The following is a 19,663-nucleotide window of genomic DNA, read 5'->3' as shown; positions in this document are numbered from 1 at the left end:
CAAGGGAGTTATTACTGGATTATAGTTATAGACAGTATAAATATTTTATGTTTTGCTTATTTGATTCCTTTTGAAAGGCTAGATATTAGATAAAATGATCGTGAACTCATTTATCCATATAATTTTGGGCAAGTATTTGAGTGCCAAGGTAATAAGCCTCCCAGCTGTTAGACACAGAGCTGAAAGTCAATGCTGTATCTAACAGTACGGTGGGAAAGACAGACAACCTGAGGGAACACACAGCGATTAGAGCTTGGTAATGGTCGCAGCAGCTGGAGGCAGGCATGAAGGCAGTCAGGTGCAGTTAAAAGAATTTGAAGAAAGAACTGAGTAAAAGAATTACTCTTAAAATGCCTGGCTAGTAAGCAGCTGATAAGGTTGTATTCTTTAAACAAGCAGTACAAAAGTTGTCTGGAATGCCAAAATTAGAACTTTGCCAAATTACATTTTGGGAAACTGTATTCCAAACAGACAGAAGCTGTAGTCCCGATTTTCAGACTTCAGCAGGAAACAAACAATTCTCAACCTCTCCATATTTACTAAAACCAAAAGAATCTGGGAAGCCTACTGGCTTATAACTGCACATTCTGAATTTTAGGAGCAATCAGCACTTGCCCCAGTAAAACAGGGTGTGCTTAACCCTTTTATTTTGATTCCTTTGTTACAGCTGGCTTTTCTGAAAACAAATGTTTCAGCAATATATTCGGTTCTTCCTTATCTCCCTTACCATATGGGCAATCAATACTACAAAATTTGAGTTTTCAGTTACAGATTATTATGTGTGCTCTTCCCGCCGCCACACACACAACTTTTACTTGCTATTTCTGAAACAACTTGGTTGTAGTAGATTCTTCATAATAACTATATTACATAACTTCAGTTTTAATTCTTAGATCAATCCTATTTTTTTTAATCAGCTGCAATACTTTGTTTTCAAGTATTCAGAATATTCATCTTTTCCCCCTCATAAACTACTGGATGTAACGACAAATGTGTTGTTAGATTTGTTTTTTTTTCCCCTTGAAAAATTCTACAATCATTGTTTATTTATTTATTCTGCTATTTGCCACTACAGAGAAGTCCCATACCAGCCTGATTTCTTCCTTTTGTAAGAATCCTATTGGTTGTACATGTGCATTCCATCTTTAGGTACTTCCTTTATTCCCCAAACCAAAGGGTGGAACAAAACATACTTGAACGTAACTCTGAGTTGAGAAACACTTTTAAAGATTGTTTCCTTCATGGATTTAATTTTTTGCTATCATTAAACTTCTGCCATTCAGTTAACCAACTGTTTTCTAAGAAACAGACAATTCTCCCCTGTGTTGTTTTTCTCTAGATTAAAGCAAAGGTTTATACTACGCAAGATCTGTGTCTTCTACAAAGGTGGCAAGGACACAACTATTTGAGCCACTACCTGCTACTTCCCAGGCCTTCACTGCCATGAAGCTTGAATCAGGAATTGAACCGAGACTCTTGGATGTGGTCAGTCATCTCAACCAATGTACCAATGTTCTCTTTCACTGTATTTTTTTATTTCATGGTACCATTTTCCTCTAATATTTAACCTCCATATGTTCCTTGGCATTGTCCTTTCTTTATAATTTAATTTCAAAAAAGAAAAACAGAACTCAACCCAAGCCAGGTCACACTCGATGCTTGGGGCCCTGGCCAAAGCCACCACTGCCATGCGGTGAGTGAGTCCTGGGCTTTTGGGTGGCCAGTGTGCCAATTTGTGCCGAGCTCCACTGGTGGCCACTCAACAGCATGCTCTGGAGTCTTGGGTGTGAGGAATTGCTGCCTGGGTACATCCATGAATGAGGCCACTGTGTGTGTTGGTGAGGATTCAATCCTGAGGGACTCCCAACGACAGGGTAACTTTTCCTTGAAGGTAAACGAGAGGGCACTGAGACTGGACAATCTGTATGGGTCATGATGATACACCAGCGTACAGGTGAGTCCTGTATAGTACTTGTTACCACCAAATGATGCTGACCAATACACACAGTCCATGCAAAAGCCAAGGCTGGGGCCTGTCTAGCAGGGCTAGCTCCCAGTACCTGACAGGATGTTGGAATAGGGAACAGGTCACATTAGAAAGGGCCATGATACTAACCAGCACAGAGAACCAGTTCTAGGGGTAGATTCTGGGGATAGATTGTGTGTGGGGGGGGGGAGGGGATGGGCCCAACCCTGTGAACATATAAGTCAGTTCAAGAGTTGGGGTGGTTAAAAAAAAAAGAATTGGGGTGGTGATGGACTGAGCTAGGTGTGACCAAGAATCTGCCATCACTCTTAGATAAAGGGACCAACAACAGTCTGGGCAGGTCCAGGCTGCAGCACCCACATGTACATCTTAAAACAGGGTGTGGGGTAGGCCAGGCCGGGTGGGGCCACAAGGCCAAGATGGAAGGGTGGACTATACTGGGCACTTGCCTAACACCTGCTGCACCTATAAGATCTGGGTCTGGCAGCGGGTCAAGTAGGGGAATTTGGCAAACTCCCCTAGTGGGTCTTTGTGCGTGACCACCCAGGCCCCCGCCCTGCTGCCTGGAGAGTGTGGCTTAAACCTAACCTTCCCCATGGCCTGTGGAACAGCCTTCAGGCCTACATGTGGACCTGAGTGTGACCTCCTACATGAGTGTGACCTCCTACATGAGTGTGACCTCCTACATGCCGAGAAGGTCAAGGGGAGTACATGTGGAACATGACCTCTTACATGACCAGAAGATCTAGGGAAATACACGTCATACAGCCAATCAGAGCGTTTTTGGTGGGCTTGGGGTCTGCTGGAAGGCTCCCTCCTGCCCTCCCCTTCCTTACCCTTTAAAACCTGTAACCTGTGCATACCAGCTTGTCCCCAGTGGATCTGGTGGCCGAAGGCCACCGCCTGCCTCACCCTTGGTGACCTCGGGGCCTACTGGCAAGCTAAACCCTGAGAGGTCATAACTCTGACCATCACATGGTCCAGGCCTGGGGGTCAGGCAAGCTGGGCAAAGAAGCTCCAACTGTTGACTAACGTGTGCGTTGGTTAAGGAAGGGGGCGGACCGAGCAGGGCCAAACAAACCTTAGCTCACCAGCAAGAACAGAAATCAGGCTGGAACATAGGTCATGCCAAACTAGGTTCTTGCACCTACTGGTATGATGACCCAGGGATGGGAACAGACTGAGCAGGGCCAGGTTCCATCACCTGCCAGTGAGAACTGGGACGGGAGGCAGATGGGTCAAGCCAGACTACAGCATTTAAGGCAAAGGCCAAGACAGGTGAGGGGCTATGCAGACAGGTGAGGGGCCATTGGCACTCGCACGATCTGCAGATGGGAACAGGCCTGGTTAGGGAGATAAGGGGACACCCTGGCTGGGTTGGGGTTCCCACTGGTGAGTGTGGGGGCCAGAGTTGGAGCTGAGTTCTGGTCTGGTATGGCTGCAGTTTCCCTAGGCACAAATGTGGGCTAGGGCTGGGAACACCGAGCTGGGCTTGACTCCAGCACCAACTGCTGCTCTGAAGGACCAGGGCAGGTACACCCACAGACTAGGCTAAGTCTCTGCCCATACTGAGCCATGTGTGAGCTACGTCTGGGAGTGGATCAGCCTTGGCGGGGCTAAAACATCCAATAGTAAGAACAGGAATGTGTTGAAGGCCACTATTCCAGCCAGAACAGGAGGTGGGCTAAGTAGGGCTGACCCATGGATCCACCGGTGTGCATGAGATCTGGCATTGGGAGAAGTTCTGATGGAGGAGCTTGGGGAACTCCTCTGTTGGGACACAGTCCCAGCAAATGAGAGCAAAAACCACAATGGGGATCAGCCCAGACCAAGCCAGGGAACAACCTTAACCCTAACCCATGGGCATATATTTGGCACAGGTTGTAGGCGGACCAGTCTGAACCAGTTCACATCACCTGCTGATGAATCTGAGCACCAGAATAGTGTGTGGATCAGGCCAGGCTCGGTACACATTACAGCTGGGATTGGGTGCCAGCTGTGCAGGGCTAGGCTGTAACCGCCCATCAGCGTAAGCTAGAATTGGGGTTGGATGGGGCCAGGCAGGGCCGCACAAGGTTACAGCACCCACTGGCAACTGCCGAGGCAAGGGGGCCATACCAGACTGGACCATAGCACCCAACCAGCACACGTGAGAACCAGGGGGGACGGGGCAATGCTGGTAGGGAGAATGTGGAGGGCTCCCCTGCTGGACCACCAATACCACAAAGACTAGCATGGTCTTCGTGAGCCTGAGTTGGAATGGGGGCAGACCAGACCAGGCAGGGCTATAATACCTGTGGGCCTCTCGTGAGCTAGATCAGGGAAAAACCAGGCTGGGCTAACTGTTCCTACTGCTGCAAGCATAAACCAGAGTGGGTGAGGGTTGGTTGGGCTTAGACACAGAATCAGCTGGCAGATGCTGGCACAGGGGGCTGACTCTGTGAAGTTAAATTGCAGAACCACCTGGAAAGTACATGATCCAGGAGTGGGTCCAGGAGGGAAATAGTGGGGATCTCCCTCTTGGGTTACCACTTCCACTGGAGAGCATGAAAACCAGGACTGGGGCAGGCGTGGCTGGACAGAACGGCACCCACCAACACGTGTGTGGGCTGGATAGTGAGACTGGTTGGGCTGAACCAGGCTTCAATGCCCATTGATACGAGAGCGAAATGAGATATGGGACAGACTGGACCAGTCTGCTGTACCTACTGGCAGGAACTGAAACCAGGACAGGTGGGGCGTTATTGTGGGTCATTCTGACTAACCTGCAGCTCCCACTGGTTTGTGTGAGGGCCAAGTGTGTAGTGGGCAGGATTACGCTTGACTCCAGCACCCACTGATTCATGTAGAAGACAGGGCTGGAAACAGAACTGACCCAGCAATTGCAACCACCAGCATGTGCATAAGCTGATTGGGGCGACGGACTATATTTGACCCTGTACGTGCATGCACACACAAAAATCAGGTCTGTGATCACCTCAGACAAGATTTCTTTGGGGATGTCCCAAATCGAACTACCGGACTCAGAACCTTAACCATGAAGAGAAGTGCAGGTTCCATGGTCTGACCATGGAGTGCAAGGGTCAAAGTTGAGCCTCCTCAGAGGCTCAGACAGTGGACTGCATACCCAGGTGCACAACGAGGATGTGGCAGTCCACTGGAACCTGCAGAGGACACTGAGTACCACAACAGAGGACAGAGGACAGAACAAATCAATCATCTACCCCAATCATTTATTGGCAGTGAAAATCTGGGCAAACAGCCTCTAAAATGGACTATGTCAGCAAGTGGATTCTGGAGAGATTTCACTGTGCTTGGGATGGCGAGACTGGCAGCAATTCAGAACTATTGAAATCTCCACACCACTTGAATAGTACTTTTGGAGCATGCCCCTCATCGGGGACCCTGGGATGGGTAGAATGGTGGCGGAGCTTCTCCCTTTATCTCCCCCCTTACCCAGATACAGAACAAAAAAAAAAAGACAGAAAGAGAGAATGTGGAAACGATAGTCTTACCCACTTTCCTGTAGCCCCTGACCCTTTGTGCCCTAATCAACTATGTAAATATTATCAAAATAAAATAATAATTTAAAAAAAACTCAAATTCAGCCAAGAACATAACACATGTCTTTTCTTTCCAGATGATAACTGGCATTTATTCTTTTTGGTTACTTTTGCCTAGAATACCTGCAATAGAGATCCAACTAATGGTTGAACCTTATGAAATCCGTAAAGTCCAAAGAGAGAAGGTGAAAGTTTATATGTACTATAGTTTATCTTTTTAGGTCAATGGGATGTGAGGGAACATGGAGGAAGGCTTCAGTGGGTGACAGTCATGCTTCTCCAGAAGACTTTCTTACCGGGGTACTGTGACAGACTGCATTTAGCTTGTGCCATACTCTATGCTTTGAATGGAGAAAAAAATGCTCTCATGTAGTTATCAGTTCCATTTCTTTTTAAACTTTTTAAATGTTTATTACAAAAGTGAGAGGATTGCAAACCCATATGGGCCATGGCTATGGGAAGAGAGGGTTGGGAGAAAATTTGTCTATGGAGGAGGTTGGCAGGGAAAGAGTACACCACTCTGTTGTGAGACAACATAACTGCAGGGGACAAAGATGGTTTCTTGATGCCACTTCAGGGGCCTCAGTAGGAACAAGAATGTCCTGGGGTGTTACTTGTGTGGTAGACGGTAAACTATTCCACACATCCTCATGGGAGCTCTTCATTATTCTCTCTGTACAAGTTCTGAGGCCTGCTGGCTGCCTACGTTCACCTCAGAGTATCCACAGGGCTAGGTGATTTCTATACAACTTGGCCTGAAGTGTTGTGCTTTTCTTTCCACTCTTTGAAGAGGTATTAGACGTCTTCTGTTGGATTAGAGGAGACAACTGTCCTGTCTTTCATGTGCATCTGAGCATGTTCTCTTCAACCTTTCTCTGAGGTCAGCAATGGCCTGATCCCGAAATATGTGCTCTGAGGTCAGACCACATGTTCATGCAACGTTCCTTGAGACTGGAAATCCTGTTGGCCTACGGTGCTCGTGCAATTCAGAAGGCCCGCTCCTGACGAGGTTACCGAGACTACCCCTATCCCTGATTCTCCAGCTTCTCAGCAGCTGCTGCAGCCTGGTCTGGATTGCTGCCTGCCCTATCTCCTGTACGTAGGTGTGTTTGTCTGGTTGGGGTGCAGAACTCCAGGACTCTTACCAGACTGGCCCCCAGGCTCAGGTCCCACAAGTACCAGCTACAGTGGTCTAACTCAGCCTGCCCCCATCCTCAGCTCTTACACGTACCAGTGGGCAAACTGGACCATTCAGATTGAGCCTTGAACCCTACTAGGTATTTCCTAAACCTCATTCTCATATGTGCCAGCGGGTACAAGAGGTTGGACCCACTCCTAGCCGTGGTCTTTGTGTGCACCAACGGGTGCAATGACCCAACTCAGCTTGCCCCCAAGTCCAACTCATGCACCCACCAGCAAGTCCCTCAGTCTAATCAAGGCAAGCCTCCACTACCATTCTGGCCCCTAGACCTAGCTCTGGCATGTGGTAAGTGCCTTGGCATGGGTCTGTCCCCAGACCTGGCTCTATTCATCCCACTTTAATGAGGGCAAAACAATCACATTGGGATTCCTGGTTTGCACGGTTTGAGAAGCACCAACAAAAATTAGAACATCCACATACCAAATTCCCACCAGTTTCCTCTGGTATTGGTGTTACAAACTGGTAGCTGTGGAGGTACTACCAGATACTACTGAAAGTTTTATCTCCTTCGTTATTTCTCTCCTGCATTTTCCCATTTTACTTTTAGTCAATCAAATATTGTCTGGCTCATCATTCAATCTAGTTTCAAACCTCAGTTACTAGCACAGACCTGCATTCTGATTTCCACCATCCATAATGAATTTTTTCCTCATTTCAAATTATTTTTGTAGTTTCACCGGTAATTTAGATGGCTTCAAGAGTTTGAGGAAGAGATGATGGGTGTACAATACGTGATGTGCATCATCTTACGTTGAGGTAAAGAAAGATCAAGAAAGAAAATTTTTACAAGCCAATAAACGGAATACCTTGTTCTAAGAACGAAAGGTTCCTTTTAAAATAATACAGAGGAAAACTTATAGACAATGGATAAGACTTTAAAACCTCTATCTCAATAACTAATATTTTATTATTTTTCTCCATTTGACAGCCAGAGATATAGCCTCCATTCCCTGATTCCCTCCTCAACTGCACACCATAGTCAGGGCTGGGGCAGGCCAAAATCAGAAGCCCAGAGTTCCACCTGTGTCTCCCACATGCACAGCAGACCCCAGGGTACCTGAATCTTGAATGAGTATCAGCAGGGAGCTGAATCAGAAGGAGGACTCAGAACTCAAATGAGGCACTCTGATACAGGGTACAGGTATTCCACTGTGTCACACTCTTTCTGAAAACTCATTTTTTAGATAAAAACTTATGGAAGAGCAGGATAAGCATACCATCTAGGCTTGGTCTTACTGTAAAGACAGAAATTCAGGTAATAGGACATCGGGACCCAGACCTGTCCCCAGAAAGGCACTGCCCACCTTAAGAACAGCGATATGCGGGAATGGTTTTGTGGTGTAGCAGGTAGTTACACCCTGCAACACTAGCTAGCATCCCACATGGACACAGGTCTGTTAATGCTCCTTTTCTGATCCAGTTCCCTAGTAATGGCCTGGGAAAAGCAATAAGACTGCCATCACCAAGCTTTGGTTAATAAAGACCTCTCCTTATATCCAATACTGTGTCCCGCATGAACTCTGTCATTCACCCTAACAAGCTGATGTCTCCAAGTCAAGTCTCGTCTCTTCTCTTTTCTTTTTGGATTTATTTATTTATTTTATCGGAAAGGCAGATTTACAGAAAGAAGTCACCGAGAGAAAGACCTTCCGGCCACTGGTTCACTCTTCAAGTGGACACAACGGCTGGAGCCAAGCCAACCTAAATCCAGGAGCTTCTTCCAGTTCTCCCATGCAGGAACAGGGTCCCCAGGCTTTGGGCCATGCTATACATTGTATTCCCAGGCCACAAACAGGGAGCTGGACTGGAAGTGGAGCAGCCAAGACAAGAACTGGCACCCATATGAGATCCTGGTGAATGCAAGGCAAGGATTTTGCCACTAGGCTATCGCCTCAGGCCCATCCAGGAAGTACTTTTTTTTTTTAAAGATTTATTTTATTGTTATTGCAAAGTCATATATACAGATTGGAGGACAGAGAGGAAGATCTTCCATCTGATGATTCACTCCCCAAGTGATCGCAACAGGCAGTGCTGTGCCCATCCAGAGCCAGCAGCCAGGAGCCAGGAACTTCCTCCAGGTCTCCCATGCGCGTACAGGGTCCCAAAGCTTTGGGCCGTCCTCAACTGATTTCCCAGGCCACAAGCAGGGAGCTGGATGGGAAGTGGAGCTGCTGGGATTAGAACCGGCGCCCAGATAGGATCCTGGAGCGTTCAAGGCGAGGACTTTAGCTGCTAGGCCACCGTGACGAGCCCAAGAAGTACTTCTTAACTACCTTATTTAAAGGTGAAATATCCTTTCTCAATACAACCAAACCAACGTTCTCTGTTATTGTCCTGTTTTATTTTTCTCTAGGGTATTTGTAACTTTCTAAAATATTCTTCATTGAAGAGGTTTTCTCTATTGTCTCTTTATGTCCCTTAGAATTAACCTCCAGAAGCTCGGGATATTTTATTTGTTTTTCTTTGAAACACTGTTTTCTCCCAGACTTTTATACTTGAACATTGTGGGGAATTCAGTAAATATTTACTGAACAATCGTTCAAGAATGGGTCACCAGCTATACAGTGTCAAAGGAAAAATGGAATGGTAAATTAAGAAGTCATAAATATCAGGACAAATATATTTTTGCCTCTTTTGCTGAATAAAGAATGAAGTAGAATGATCAACAGAATATAATACAGCAGTTCTCCAAGTAAAACACAAGCCTTTCATTTAACACCATAGAATAAATACAAGATAAACTGGGCACTTCACCCCTAGGGGGAGCTCAAAATATGTCTTTCCTCATTCCACACTAGTGAAGTGCTGACAAAATAAAGCAAAGGATACAATGAGTAATCCAGGGTAGTAAAAGCTGCTTCTCAAATAACTGACAAATATATGTAGGGTAGGTAGCACACTCCCACATGTGCTTATTCTTTTGTCTCTTATACCAGGTCAAGCAAACATTTACTTATGCCTCCTGGTTTGGGAAGGCTACAGTGAGATGAATAAAACAAAGGCTACAACCAAGAAAAAAGTGGCATGTGACAAGACAGTTTGCTTCCAGTCTAGGCAAAAAGAAACCTTTTTCAACAGGGTGATGTTCTAAAGAATAGCAATAAAAAGTGACAGTATGTTCATATTTAGGATTCTGCAAGGGTGGGGACTTACAAACTCTTTATCTAAAAAATGTGGAATTGGAATCTTGGCTATCAACTGCTTAGGAACATATTTGGAAAATTAATTTTAAGGGATCTCTACCAGTACTTTAGGATCTTAAACTGTTACCTTAGCAACCACAAAAATGTATAATACATGACCAATAAACTATTTCTAGGGGCCAAAGAAAAGCCTGTCATAATGTAGACAAAAACCTGTAGTAGTAAATTCTTTTACCTGAAATGATCCAAGAATATCCTTTAACGGTTCTTCATAAAATTCATCTCTTCCAAAGAACAGCAGCAATTCAAAGAAACTCCTGGAAAGAGTAAGTAAATGATAGCTTTTTTGTGTTATTTGATTATCAAAAACCATAACAGATGTCTAAGTCAGTTGTTTTGAAATAGTTGCTCTACACTACTGATCATTTAAAGTTCACATTATGTTTTCAGTAAGATCTTAAAGACATCTTTAACAGAAATACAAAGAAACACAGTAAAGTTACTAAAGAATGAAACAGTTATATCTCTCCTGCCTACCAAAATTCACAATGCAATAAATGCACTCCATGAAGATGGCAAAAACAGTGCTTACACATAGAAGAATGATCTAAAATGGGCCCAGCACTGACACTGTGGCCAAATGACTTAAGCTGCCAACTGTACTCCTAGCATGCAACATGTAACAGTCATGTCCTAGCTGCTTCACTTTCAATTCAGTTCACCTGTAAAGCAGCAGTAGATGGCCTTAGTGCTTGGGTCTCTGTTAACCACAAGGTAAACCCAGATGGAGTTCCTGGCTCCTAGGTTCAATCTGGCCCAGTCCCCCAGCCCCAGCCTTTGTGCCCATTTGGAGAGTGAGCCAATAGATAGAAGATTCTCTTTCTCTCTCTCTCTCTCTCTCTCTCTCTCTCTCTCTCTGTGTGTGTGTGTGTGTGTGTCTCCTCCCTCTCTGTAATTGTGCCTTTCAAATAAATAAAATATTAAAAAAGATGGACATGAACTCTAGCTTCACTCTAATGTCATGAGAATGCAAAAATCCCAAATCTAGTATTTTTCTCAAGGTATGCAAAGTCCACACAAAGAGTGATCACCAGAAAACTCTGGGCCAACATTTATATTACAGCATATACCATCAACTACATATCTAACAAATGACACCTGGCTCCTCAAAACTCTAGGCTCACATTGATTATCCTACTCCCAGCAGGACTGATCAATTTCTGTGGCTTTCCTTTAAATAAACTGTATTAAAAAAACACTGCAATTGTATGTACTTTTAATAATTCATGAATCTGTAAAGGAATATGAATTATTTACTAAGCACGAAAAATTATAAAATTATTGCAGATTTAGCTATTTTAAAGTACAAATGATTAAATATCGCAAAATCTGACTTTCACCCAGCATATATCAAATTCAGAACAGTAAAAATGTATTTTTATGAATATTTTGCTTCTTTTTTTAAAGATTAAATTTTTATTCAAAAGTCAGATACAGAGAGCAACAGACACACAGAGGAAGATCGTCCATCCAATGATTCACTCCCCAAGTAGCCGCAATGGCCAGAGCTGAGTCGATCTGAAGTGGAGCTGCCAGGATTAGAATCGGCATCCATTTGGGATCCTGGCACATGCAAGGCGACACCTTTAGCCACTAGACTATCACGTCAGGCCTGAATATTTTGCCTATAATCAAAATAAGTCACTATTGTCTACCTCTCAAGTAAGCCTTTTTTTTTTCCTTAGGACAGGGGATTTGGTTCAATGATTAAGACACCTATGTCCCTTATCAGATCCCTGGGTTTAATTCTGGTTCCTCCCAAAGCGGACCTTGGAAATCAGGAGGGATGAGGAGTCAAGTCATCAGGTTCCTGCCACCCGCATGGGCAACCTAAAGAGTTTTCGCAGCTCCAAGCTTTGGCTGGACACTGGGAAACCAGACTGAGTTCCTCATTGCCAGCTTTGGTCTGACCCAGACCAGTAGCTAGCTGTTGCAGGCCTTTGAGGAGTGATTCATTGATTAGGGATTTTTCCTTTTCTCTCTGCTTCCAAATACAATGATAAACAAAAATCTGTATTACCAGCAGGGCTTCATGTCCTTTATAACAGAATGTCAGAGACTGGGTAATTGATGGTGAACATAAAATTATTTATCCTTCTTTCCAAAATTTATTTTCTTGTTTGCTGTCTGGCAAGACCATCCTCTTCTTCCAAAGTGATAGTTTATATATTATAGAGAGTTAAAGAAGGTTGCATCTTCACATGACGAAAGGCAGAAGGGCCCAGGGGCAAAAAGAAGCCAAATTCATCCTTTTTCTGTATCAATAACCTTATACTTTCATGTCCTAATCACCTCTCACAGGTTCTGCCTCTTCATAAGTTTTGGGAAAAGAAAAATATTTAAACTACAGACATAACACAGAAAAAAAGATATTGAACCTAGCTGACAATCAGTACAAATTAAAACTACAGAAGATGTCAATTCAGATGAACCCACCCCTCCCCCTGCACACACATACACAAAGCCGAAATACTGGAAATGTCAAACTGGTGACATCAGAGATTAGAGGTAAATATTGCTCCTCTTTTTGGAGACACAGTGCAACAGTACCTACCTCCACTTAATTTCAAATATGCTTTAAACTAAAAATATCTCCCTACAACCTGTTTTATTCACAGCATTTAAAAATTGCTGCCCGCCAATCTTTGTCAAGTTTTCCTGGAGACAGTCACATTCACTGACGTAGGCATTGTCTGTGGCTGCTCTGACACAGCACAGCACAGCTGGGTGGTTACAGCAGACATGCTGGGGCTCCTGAGTCCCAACATCTGGCCCTACAGAAAAGGATTCTATCAGCCCTTGCTTCAGATCATCAATCTTGGTTTTCCAAGCTGAATTGAAATTGAAATTGGTACATCCAAATTTTTGTCCAGCACATACAGTGATTAAATAACTTACTGAAATATTGCATATAAATGCCCATATATATGTATGTGTTGACAGACATACACAGAAATATTTTAGAAAGTTCACAGAAAATGTATTATGAAAAAAGTGAAAAATTTTTGGAACAAAATAACCTTCTGAGTTCTATTTCTCATGAACTTATACAGATTGTCAAAGAAGAGATAGAAAGATCTTCCATCAGATGATTCCCTCCCCAAATGACCACAATAACTGGAGCTGAGCTGATCTGAAGCAAACAGCCAGGAGTTTCTTCCGGGACTCCCACGTGGGTGCAGGGTTCCAAGGCTTTGGACCATCCTCTACTGCCTTCCAAGGTCACAGGCAAGGAGCTGAAGGCGGAGTGGAGCAGCTGGGATGTGAACCAGCACCCATATTGGATCCCAGTGCATCCAAGGTAAAGATTTAGCCACTGAACTACCGTAAAGCCAGGCCCTCTCATGAACTTTTGAAGCATACCTCTGTTAATTCTGCCTCAAGTTTTTCCTTTTGGGATTCGAGCCAACATATGCTACATAGCTTCATATTCCCAAATCTCCGATGCTCTATTATATTTCCCTATTATTCTTTTTCTTGTAAGTTTGGGTAAATCCTATTAATTTATATCCAAGGTTCACTATATCAATCTACCTAAGGACAGTTGACGCTCTACATCCATTTTCCATCTGCTAATGGGTTTCTTATTTCCATTTAACTTTTTCTTAAAATTTCAACTCTCAAATCCTGTATGATGGCTCAGTTGGCTAAAACTTCCCTTGCAAAGTGCTGGGATCCCATACGGACTTCGGTTTATGTCCCAGCTGTTCCACTTGTCTTCCAGCTGCTACTTATGGCCTGGAAAAGCCAAGCCTTGGGACCCTGTCCCCATGGGAAATCCACGTGGATTCCAGGAAGGCTCCTAGTTTCAGCCAGGCTCATCCTGGCCTTTGCCACCATTAGGAAAATTAATAGATGGAAAAATCTTCTCTCTCTGCAATTCTGCCTTTCAAGAAAATTAAAAAAAAATAAAGAAAATAAAACGAAAGGAAAATTAGATATAATAAGCTCAGGACAACAGCTAATTCCTTTCAAATAGTGCCACTGAAGAAAACTTCATAAAGAGTTCTCCCAGAAAAGTATTCTTGAGGAAATTTCCCAAAGCTGACAAAAACTATAAGCCTACAAAGATGTTTACAATCAAGAAAATCAAAATAAACTGCAGAGTACATTATAACCAAATTTCTTAAAATATGCAGTAGACCTCAAAATATACCAACAGAAAAATGAAATGGGAGAAAATACTCATAAATCATATTTGTGATGAAGAGTACATATCCAGAAATCTTATAACTCAATTAGGAGGCAAACAGTACAGGTTTAATGTAGGCAGAAGTCTGGCACATGAGGTTAAACTGTCACTTGTGATACCCCACGCATCCCACATCTAAGTATCAGTGTGAGTCCTTCCTTTTCCACTTTTTTTTTCTAAGGATTTATTTATTTTTATTGGAAAGTCAGATATGCAGAGAGGATAGACAGAGAGGAAGATCTTCTGTCCAATGGTTCACTCCCCAAGTGAAAGGAACAGCCAGAGCTGAGCCACTCCGAAGTCAGGAGCCAGGAGCTCTTCCGCGACCCATGCTTCCCATGCAAGTGCAGGGTTCCAACGATTTGGGCTATCCTCAACTGATGTCCCAGGCCACAAGCAGGGAGCTGGATGGGAAGCAGGGCCGCTGGTACTAGAACGGCGCTCATATGGGATCCCGGTGCATGCAAGGCGAGGACTTGAACCACTACGCTATCGCGCCAGGCCCCTCTTTTCCACTTCTGAGTCAGCTCCTTACTAACCTACCTGGGAAACCAGCAGATGATGGGACTCGGCACTGCTACTCGTGTCCTGGCTTTGGCCTGACCCATCCCCAGATACTGTGGCCACCTGACGAGTGAACCCTGAGAGACCTCCTACCTCTTCCTCTGTCTCTGTCACTCCACCTTTCAAATAAATTAATTTTTAATGTTTTTTTTTCAAATAAATTTAAAAAATAATAAGCACATGGTGCTTGCCATCAAAGACATGAAGGAATGCAAATTAAAACTGAGATAGCAATATACAATTATTAGAGGACTATGTGAAACATAATAAAAAATGTCAGTGAAGATAGAGAAACTGGAACACCCGTAAGCAATAGAGTTAGAATTTTAAATAGTGCAGTGACTTAGAAACAATTAAGCAATTTTATGTTACACATAAGTCAGATGAAAGATTTTATATGACTATTATAAATCATTTCAGTTAAGTTAAAGACTACATGCTATTTAATATTATTTATATAAAATGTATTTACATGGCAACTTGAAACAGAAAAGGCATATCAGTGGATGCTTTGGGCAGGTAGGCACTGGGGATTAACTGCAAATGTTAAGATGATAAAAAATGTAAAGTTAGATGATAAAATGTAAAATCAGATTGCAGTGATTTTCTCTAAAAATCACTGAATCCTATACTTAAATTATATGGAAATTGTGCTTTTTGATAAAGCTATCAATAAAAATAACTAAGTACTAATCAGGAAGGAAAGAGGAGGTATAGATAAAACAGCATCAGCAATACACTGCTGATTGTTGAAGTGGGTTGACAGGGGTTGTTCATCATACACATATAATTCCTTCTGCTTTCTGTGTACAATTAAAAATCATCATCATAAAGTATGCTTTAAAAATTACATTGACAAAAAGTGTGGAGAAACAGGGGCTCTCCTATAATATTGGCAAGAATGTAAACTAGGGTTGGATATTTGGCAGAGTGGTTGGCTTGGCACTTAGAAGGTCTGCATCCAGTATCTGAGGGCCCAGGTTGAGTCCCAGCCATGCGGCTTTCAATCCAACTTTCTGCCGATGCTTTTGGGGAGGCAGCATCATGTTCCTTGCCACCAGTTGGGAGACCAGATACTTTTCCAGACTCCAGAGGCAATATCCAAATGCCCGCTTGGATACTGTGGGCAATTGGCAAATGAACAAGCAGATAAAAGACATTCATCCACTCATACGTTCTCCCACCCTCCCTCCTCCCTCGCTTCCTTTTCTCTATCTCTTTATTTCCAGATTCTAATTAACATGCAAATAAAACTTTTTTTAATTGAAGCTCTATAGAGAAAACTTAGCAATATCTACCAAAATAGCAAATCTCACACCCTTTGATCTAGAAACTCTACTCATACATCTGGAATATGCAGAAATCTGTCTATAGCTTTCAGAAGTTACATACACACAGCAATTCATTAAAGGGTTGTTGATAATAGCAAATATTGGAAGAAAAATCAAAAATCTATGACAAAGGAATTGGTTAATTATCAGTCATTAATATTATTCCTGAATCCACAGTGTTTATATGTTTGATGCAGAAAGCTATGCAAAGACAGAAAGGAGAACCAATGTGTATGGTAAAATGTCATTTGCCTAAAATGAGGAAAAAGAAAATATAAATTTTTCTGTTGTATACATATAAAATATATCTCAAAGGAAACACAAAAAATAATTATCATGGCCTACTGGAATGGAAACCAGCACAGAAGTAGTGGAATAGCTTATCATACACTATTCATACATTTTAAATTTTGAACCAGAGGTACATATGGGCTGCTTAGAACAAAGGCCACACTACACACTGTACACAGGGAAAAATGACAGCAGATTTTTATCATCGGAAAAAAAAATCCCTGCAAGCCAAAAGACAGTGGTGAGCAAACTTTCCTAAATTTTACAATTATAGAAGCATCTTTTTTCCCAGTAAGAGCTGACAGTATAAAGTTAAAATATTAGTGGAAATAAAATATTGGCAAAAAGGTTAGGATCTGTTTTTTTCTTTTTCCAGTGATGTGACATAGCACAAGTTATTAAACCTGTGTTTACAGCTTTGATAATGATTGTATATATCTTATACAGTAACTGTTTTTTCTAACAGCATTATGATTTAACCTACTTTTCACTCTTATTTTTGTATGTAAACTGCCCACCAATTTTTTTCCTGTAGTTGTAGTAGAAAATTAATAAATATCGTTTCAAAAATTCATACCCTACCAGATTCTGCTGCATGAACATAACAGTATGCAGATGTCTTATCCTCCAGTCACTTTCCATTCTTGCCAACACAACTGAGTAAGTGTTATGCAATATAATTAAGCATACGGAAGCAATAAAGTGTTTTATGCTATAGTGGAGGCATTTACTAGTTGGGATGTGTTCTCTCACATCCAGGAAAACCAATACACTTTTATCATGGTCTTTTCTCTAATTACCAGGATATTTCCCAAATTCAAACCTAGACTGAAGGCTGGCCTTGATTCCTTGCACGTAAAATTCTGCAATATTGGGCCCAGCATGGTGGCCTAACAGTTAAAGTCCTCACCTAGAACGCTCCAGGATCCCATATGGACGCGGGTTCTAATCCCAGCAGCTCCGCTTCCCATCCAGCTCCCTGCTTGTGGCCTGGGAAATCAGTTGAGGACGGTCCAAAGCTTTGGGATCCTGCATCCACGTGGGAGAGCTGGATGAAGTTCCTGGCTTCTGGCTTCGGACTGGCACAGCACTGGTTGTTGCACTCACGGAGTAAATCATCGGATGGAAGATCTGCCTATCTCTCCTCTCTATATATCTGACTTTGTAATAAAAAAAATAAATCTTTAAAAAAAATTCTGCAATATTGGCATCACATATGGACACAAGTTAGTGTCCTGGCTGCTGCACTTTCAATCCAGCTTCCTGCTTATGGCCTGGAAATAGTTGTAGAAAATGGTTCAAGAGCTTGGGTCCCTGCCACTCACGTGGGAAACCTGAAAAAGGGTCTTCACTTCTGGCCTGGTTCAGCCCAACCCTCGCTATTGCAGCCAACTGTAAGTGAAGCAGTGGAAGACCTCTATCTCTGTCTCATCTTCTCTCTTTGAAAACAGAAGATAAAAGAAGAGGGGAGGGGACTTGAGGGGAGAGAAAAAAAATTAAAAGAAAAAAAGAGAGAAGGAAGGGAGGGAGGAAAGGAAGAAAACAGGAATAAACAAAGTCAACCAAATGGTTGTGATATAGTAAAAAATCAAAGTGGGACACAAATACTGTGTTTGAAATTGAGTACAATTTAGCAGTATTATCAGAAAAGATTAGTGATCTAATGTTTCGTCTATGTCCCAGTCCAAGAATATCTAAATGCTCCAAGAGACTAATTCTATCTACTTAGCCTAACAGAGAAGTGTAGAAGGACATTCAGAATCTTTGCTATTGTGGGAAACAATAGCCAGCTGAATTCCCCTGAAGGCACTAGGAGCAACTGATAAGGAGATGAATGAACAGGATACATCCTGGTTCACAGGTTTAAAGAACCTGCTAAAGGAACAAGCTGTGTTTTGGGAACCTTACATTGCTGTTGAGATGTAAATGGCTCAAGCCACTCTTCCCTGGATCCCTACAAGACAACATTCCTGGGCCCAGCACAGTGGCCTAGCAGCTAAAGTCCTCACCTTGAACGCCCCGGATCCCATTTGGGCGCCGGTTTTAATCCCAGCAGCCCCACTTCCCATCCAGCTCCCTGATTGTGGCCTGGGAAAGCAGTGGAGGATGGCTGATGCTTTGGGACCCTGCACCCATGTGGGAGACCCGGAGGAGGTTCCTGGCTTTGGATTGGCACAGAACCGGCCACTGCGCTCACTTGGGGAGTTACTCATCAGATGGAAGATCTTCTGTCTTTGTCCTCCTCTCTGTATATCTGACTTTGTAATAAAAGTAAATAAATGTTAAAAAAAAAAAAAAAAGACAACCTTCCTTTAAAAGTCTGTTGCTGTTAATAAACTTCGGCTATTGACCATCAGTCAGTAGTCCACCCGTGTTATTATCAACTCCGTGCACCAAGTTCATTGCTGCAGGACAGTGACAAAGGAGAAGGCTCTAGACTTCCAAGCATCTTGGTATATTAAGCATGAATTTGAGAATCTACCTGTTCTTTCTGCCTGTTGTAATTCCTGCCCTAATGGCATGGCTGGGGGCTGTGTGGACTCCAGGCCTGATAGTCTACGTGACACCTGGCAGGTCACTTAGGCAGACCACTCCTCAGGAAGGAGGTACCTGGTGTTAGATAAGATCCACCGCCCTATAGCTCATCCATTTGTACTTTTTGAAAGTTGCTTGCTTCAAACCCACCAATAGAAACCTGCCAAATCATGACTGTATAATTAATAACCTGAAATGTATAAGAACTGGGGGGCTTGGGCTCTCTATCTGGCTCGCACTTCCTTCTCTTTTTGTCCTCCCTGGGCAGCCTGGGCTGAGGCTGCCCCTCCCCCAGCCCAGTCATGCTGGGCTGGGGGAGGTGGCTGGGAGGCCTAGGTTAACCTGAAAAAACCACCTTTATGCCTTAGCACCGACTTCAGACTTAATGATTTTCTGGGGATTTCAAAATCCGGCACAACAAACTTTTTTATCTTTGCTATAGTATACGCCAAAATGTGACCAGTTGAGAACAGATTTCTCCTCCAGAGATCACCACGGCCCTAATTACTGTCAAGAAAATACTCAACCCTGCCTCAATACTGACGTCAATAAGCATTTACTTTAGGAAAAAGGAAATTGGAAAGGTGACATTAAATCTTTTCTATTTGTTTTTAATATAAAACTGGAAAAAGTCTATTCTCTGCCCCAAATGCCCATTTAGTTTGAGGATATTTAGCTTTGTTCTACTTGTGAAACTTAGGAATCACTGTTTAGCCAACCTAGAACAAGAGAACAGAACAAAATCAACTGAAACAGACTGGCAAATCTCCCAATTGTTCAGGAGTTAATTTTCTTA

The 19,663-nt window shown here is 43.0% G+C and overlaps 1 protein-coding gene across 2 annotated transcripts in view; it reads right to left on the bottom strand.

Moving 5' to 3' along the window:
- Nucleotides 1-19,663, bottom strand: part of ZNF654 (zinc finger protein 654) — an 87,902-nt gene that overhangs the window by 25,100 nt on the left and 43,139 nt on the right. For both annotated transcript variants that reach the window (XM_012930189.3, XM_058661771.1), the window contains one exon: nucleotides 10,130-10,211. In XM_012930189.3, coding sequence (XP_012785643.3) covers nucleotides 10,130-10,211 — 82 coding nt within the window. Of the gene's footprint in view, nucleotides 1-10,129; nucleotides 10,212-19,663 lie in introns of those variants that run through there.

Source organism: Ochotona princeps, chromosome 3, assembly GCF_030435755.1.
Source record: "Ochotona princeps isolate mOchPri1 chromosome 3, mOchPri1.hap1, whole genome shotgun sequence".
Lineage (NCBI taxonomy): Eukaryota > Metazoa > Chordata > Mammalia > Lagomorpha > Ochotonidae > Ochotona > Ochotona princeps.
Note: the sequence above shows the minus strand (reverse complement) of the source record. Positions and strands in the feature narration are given on the sequence as shown.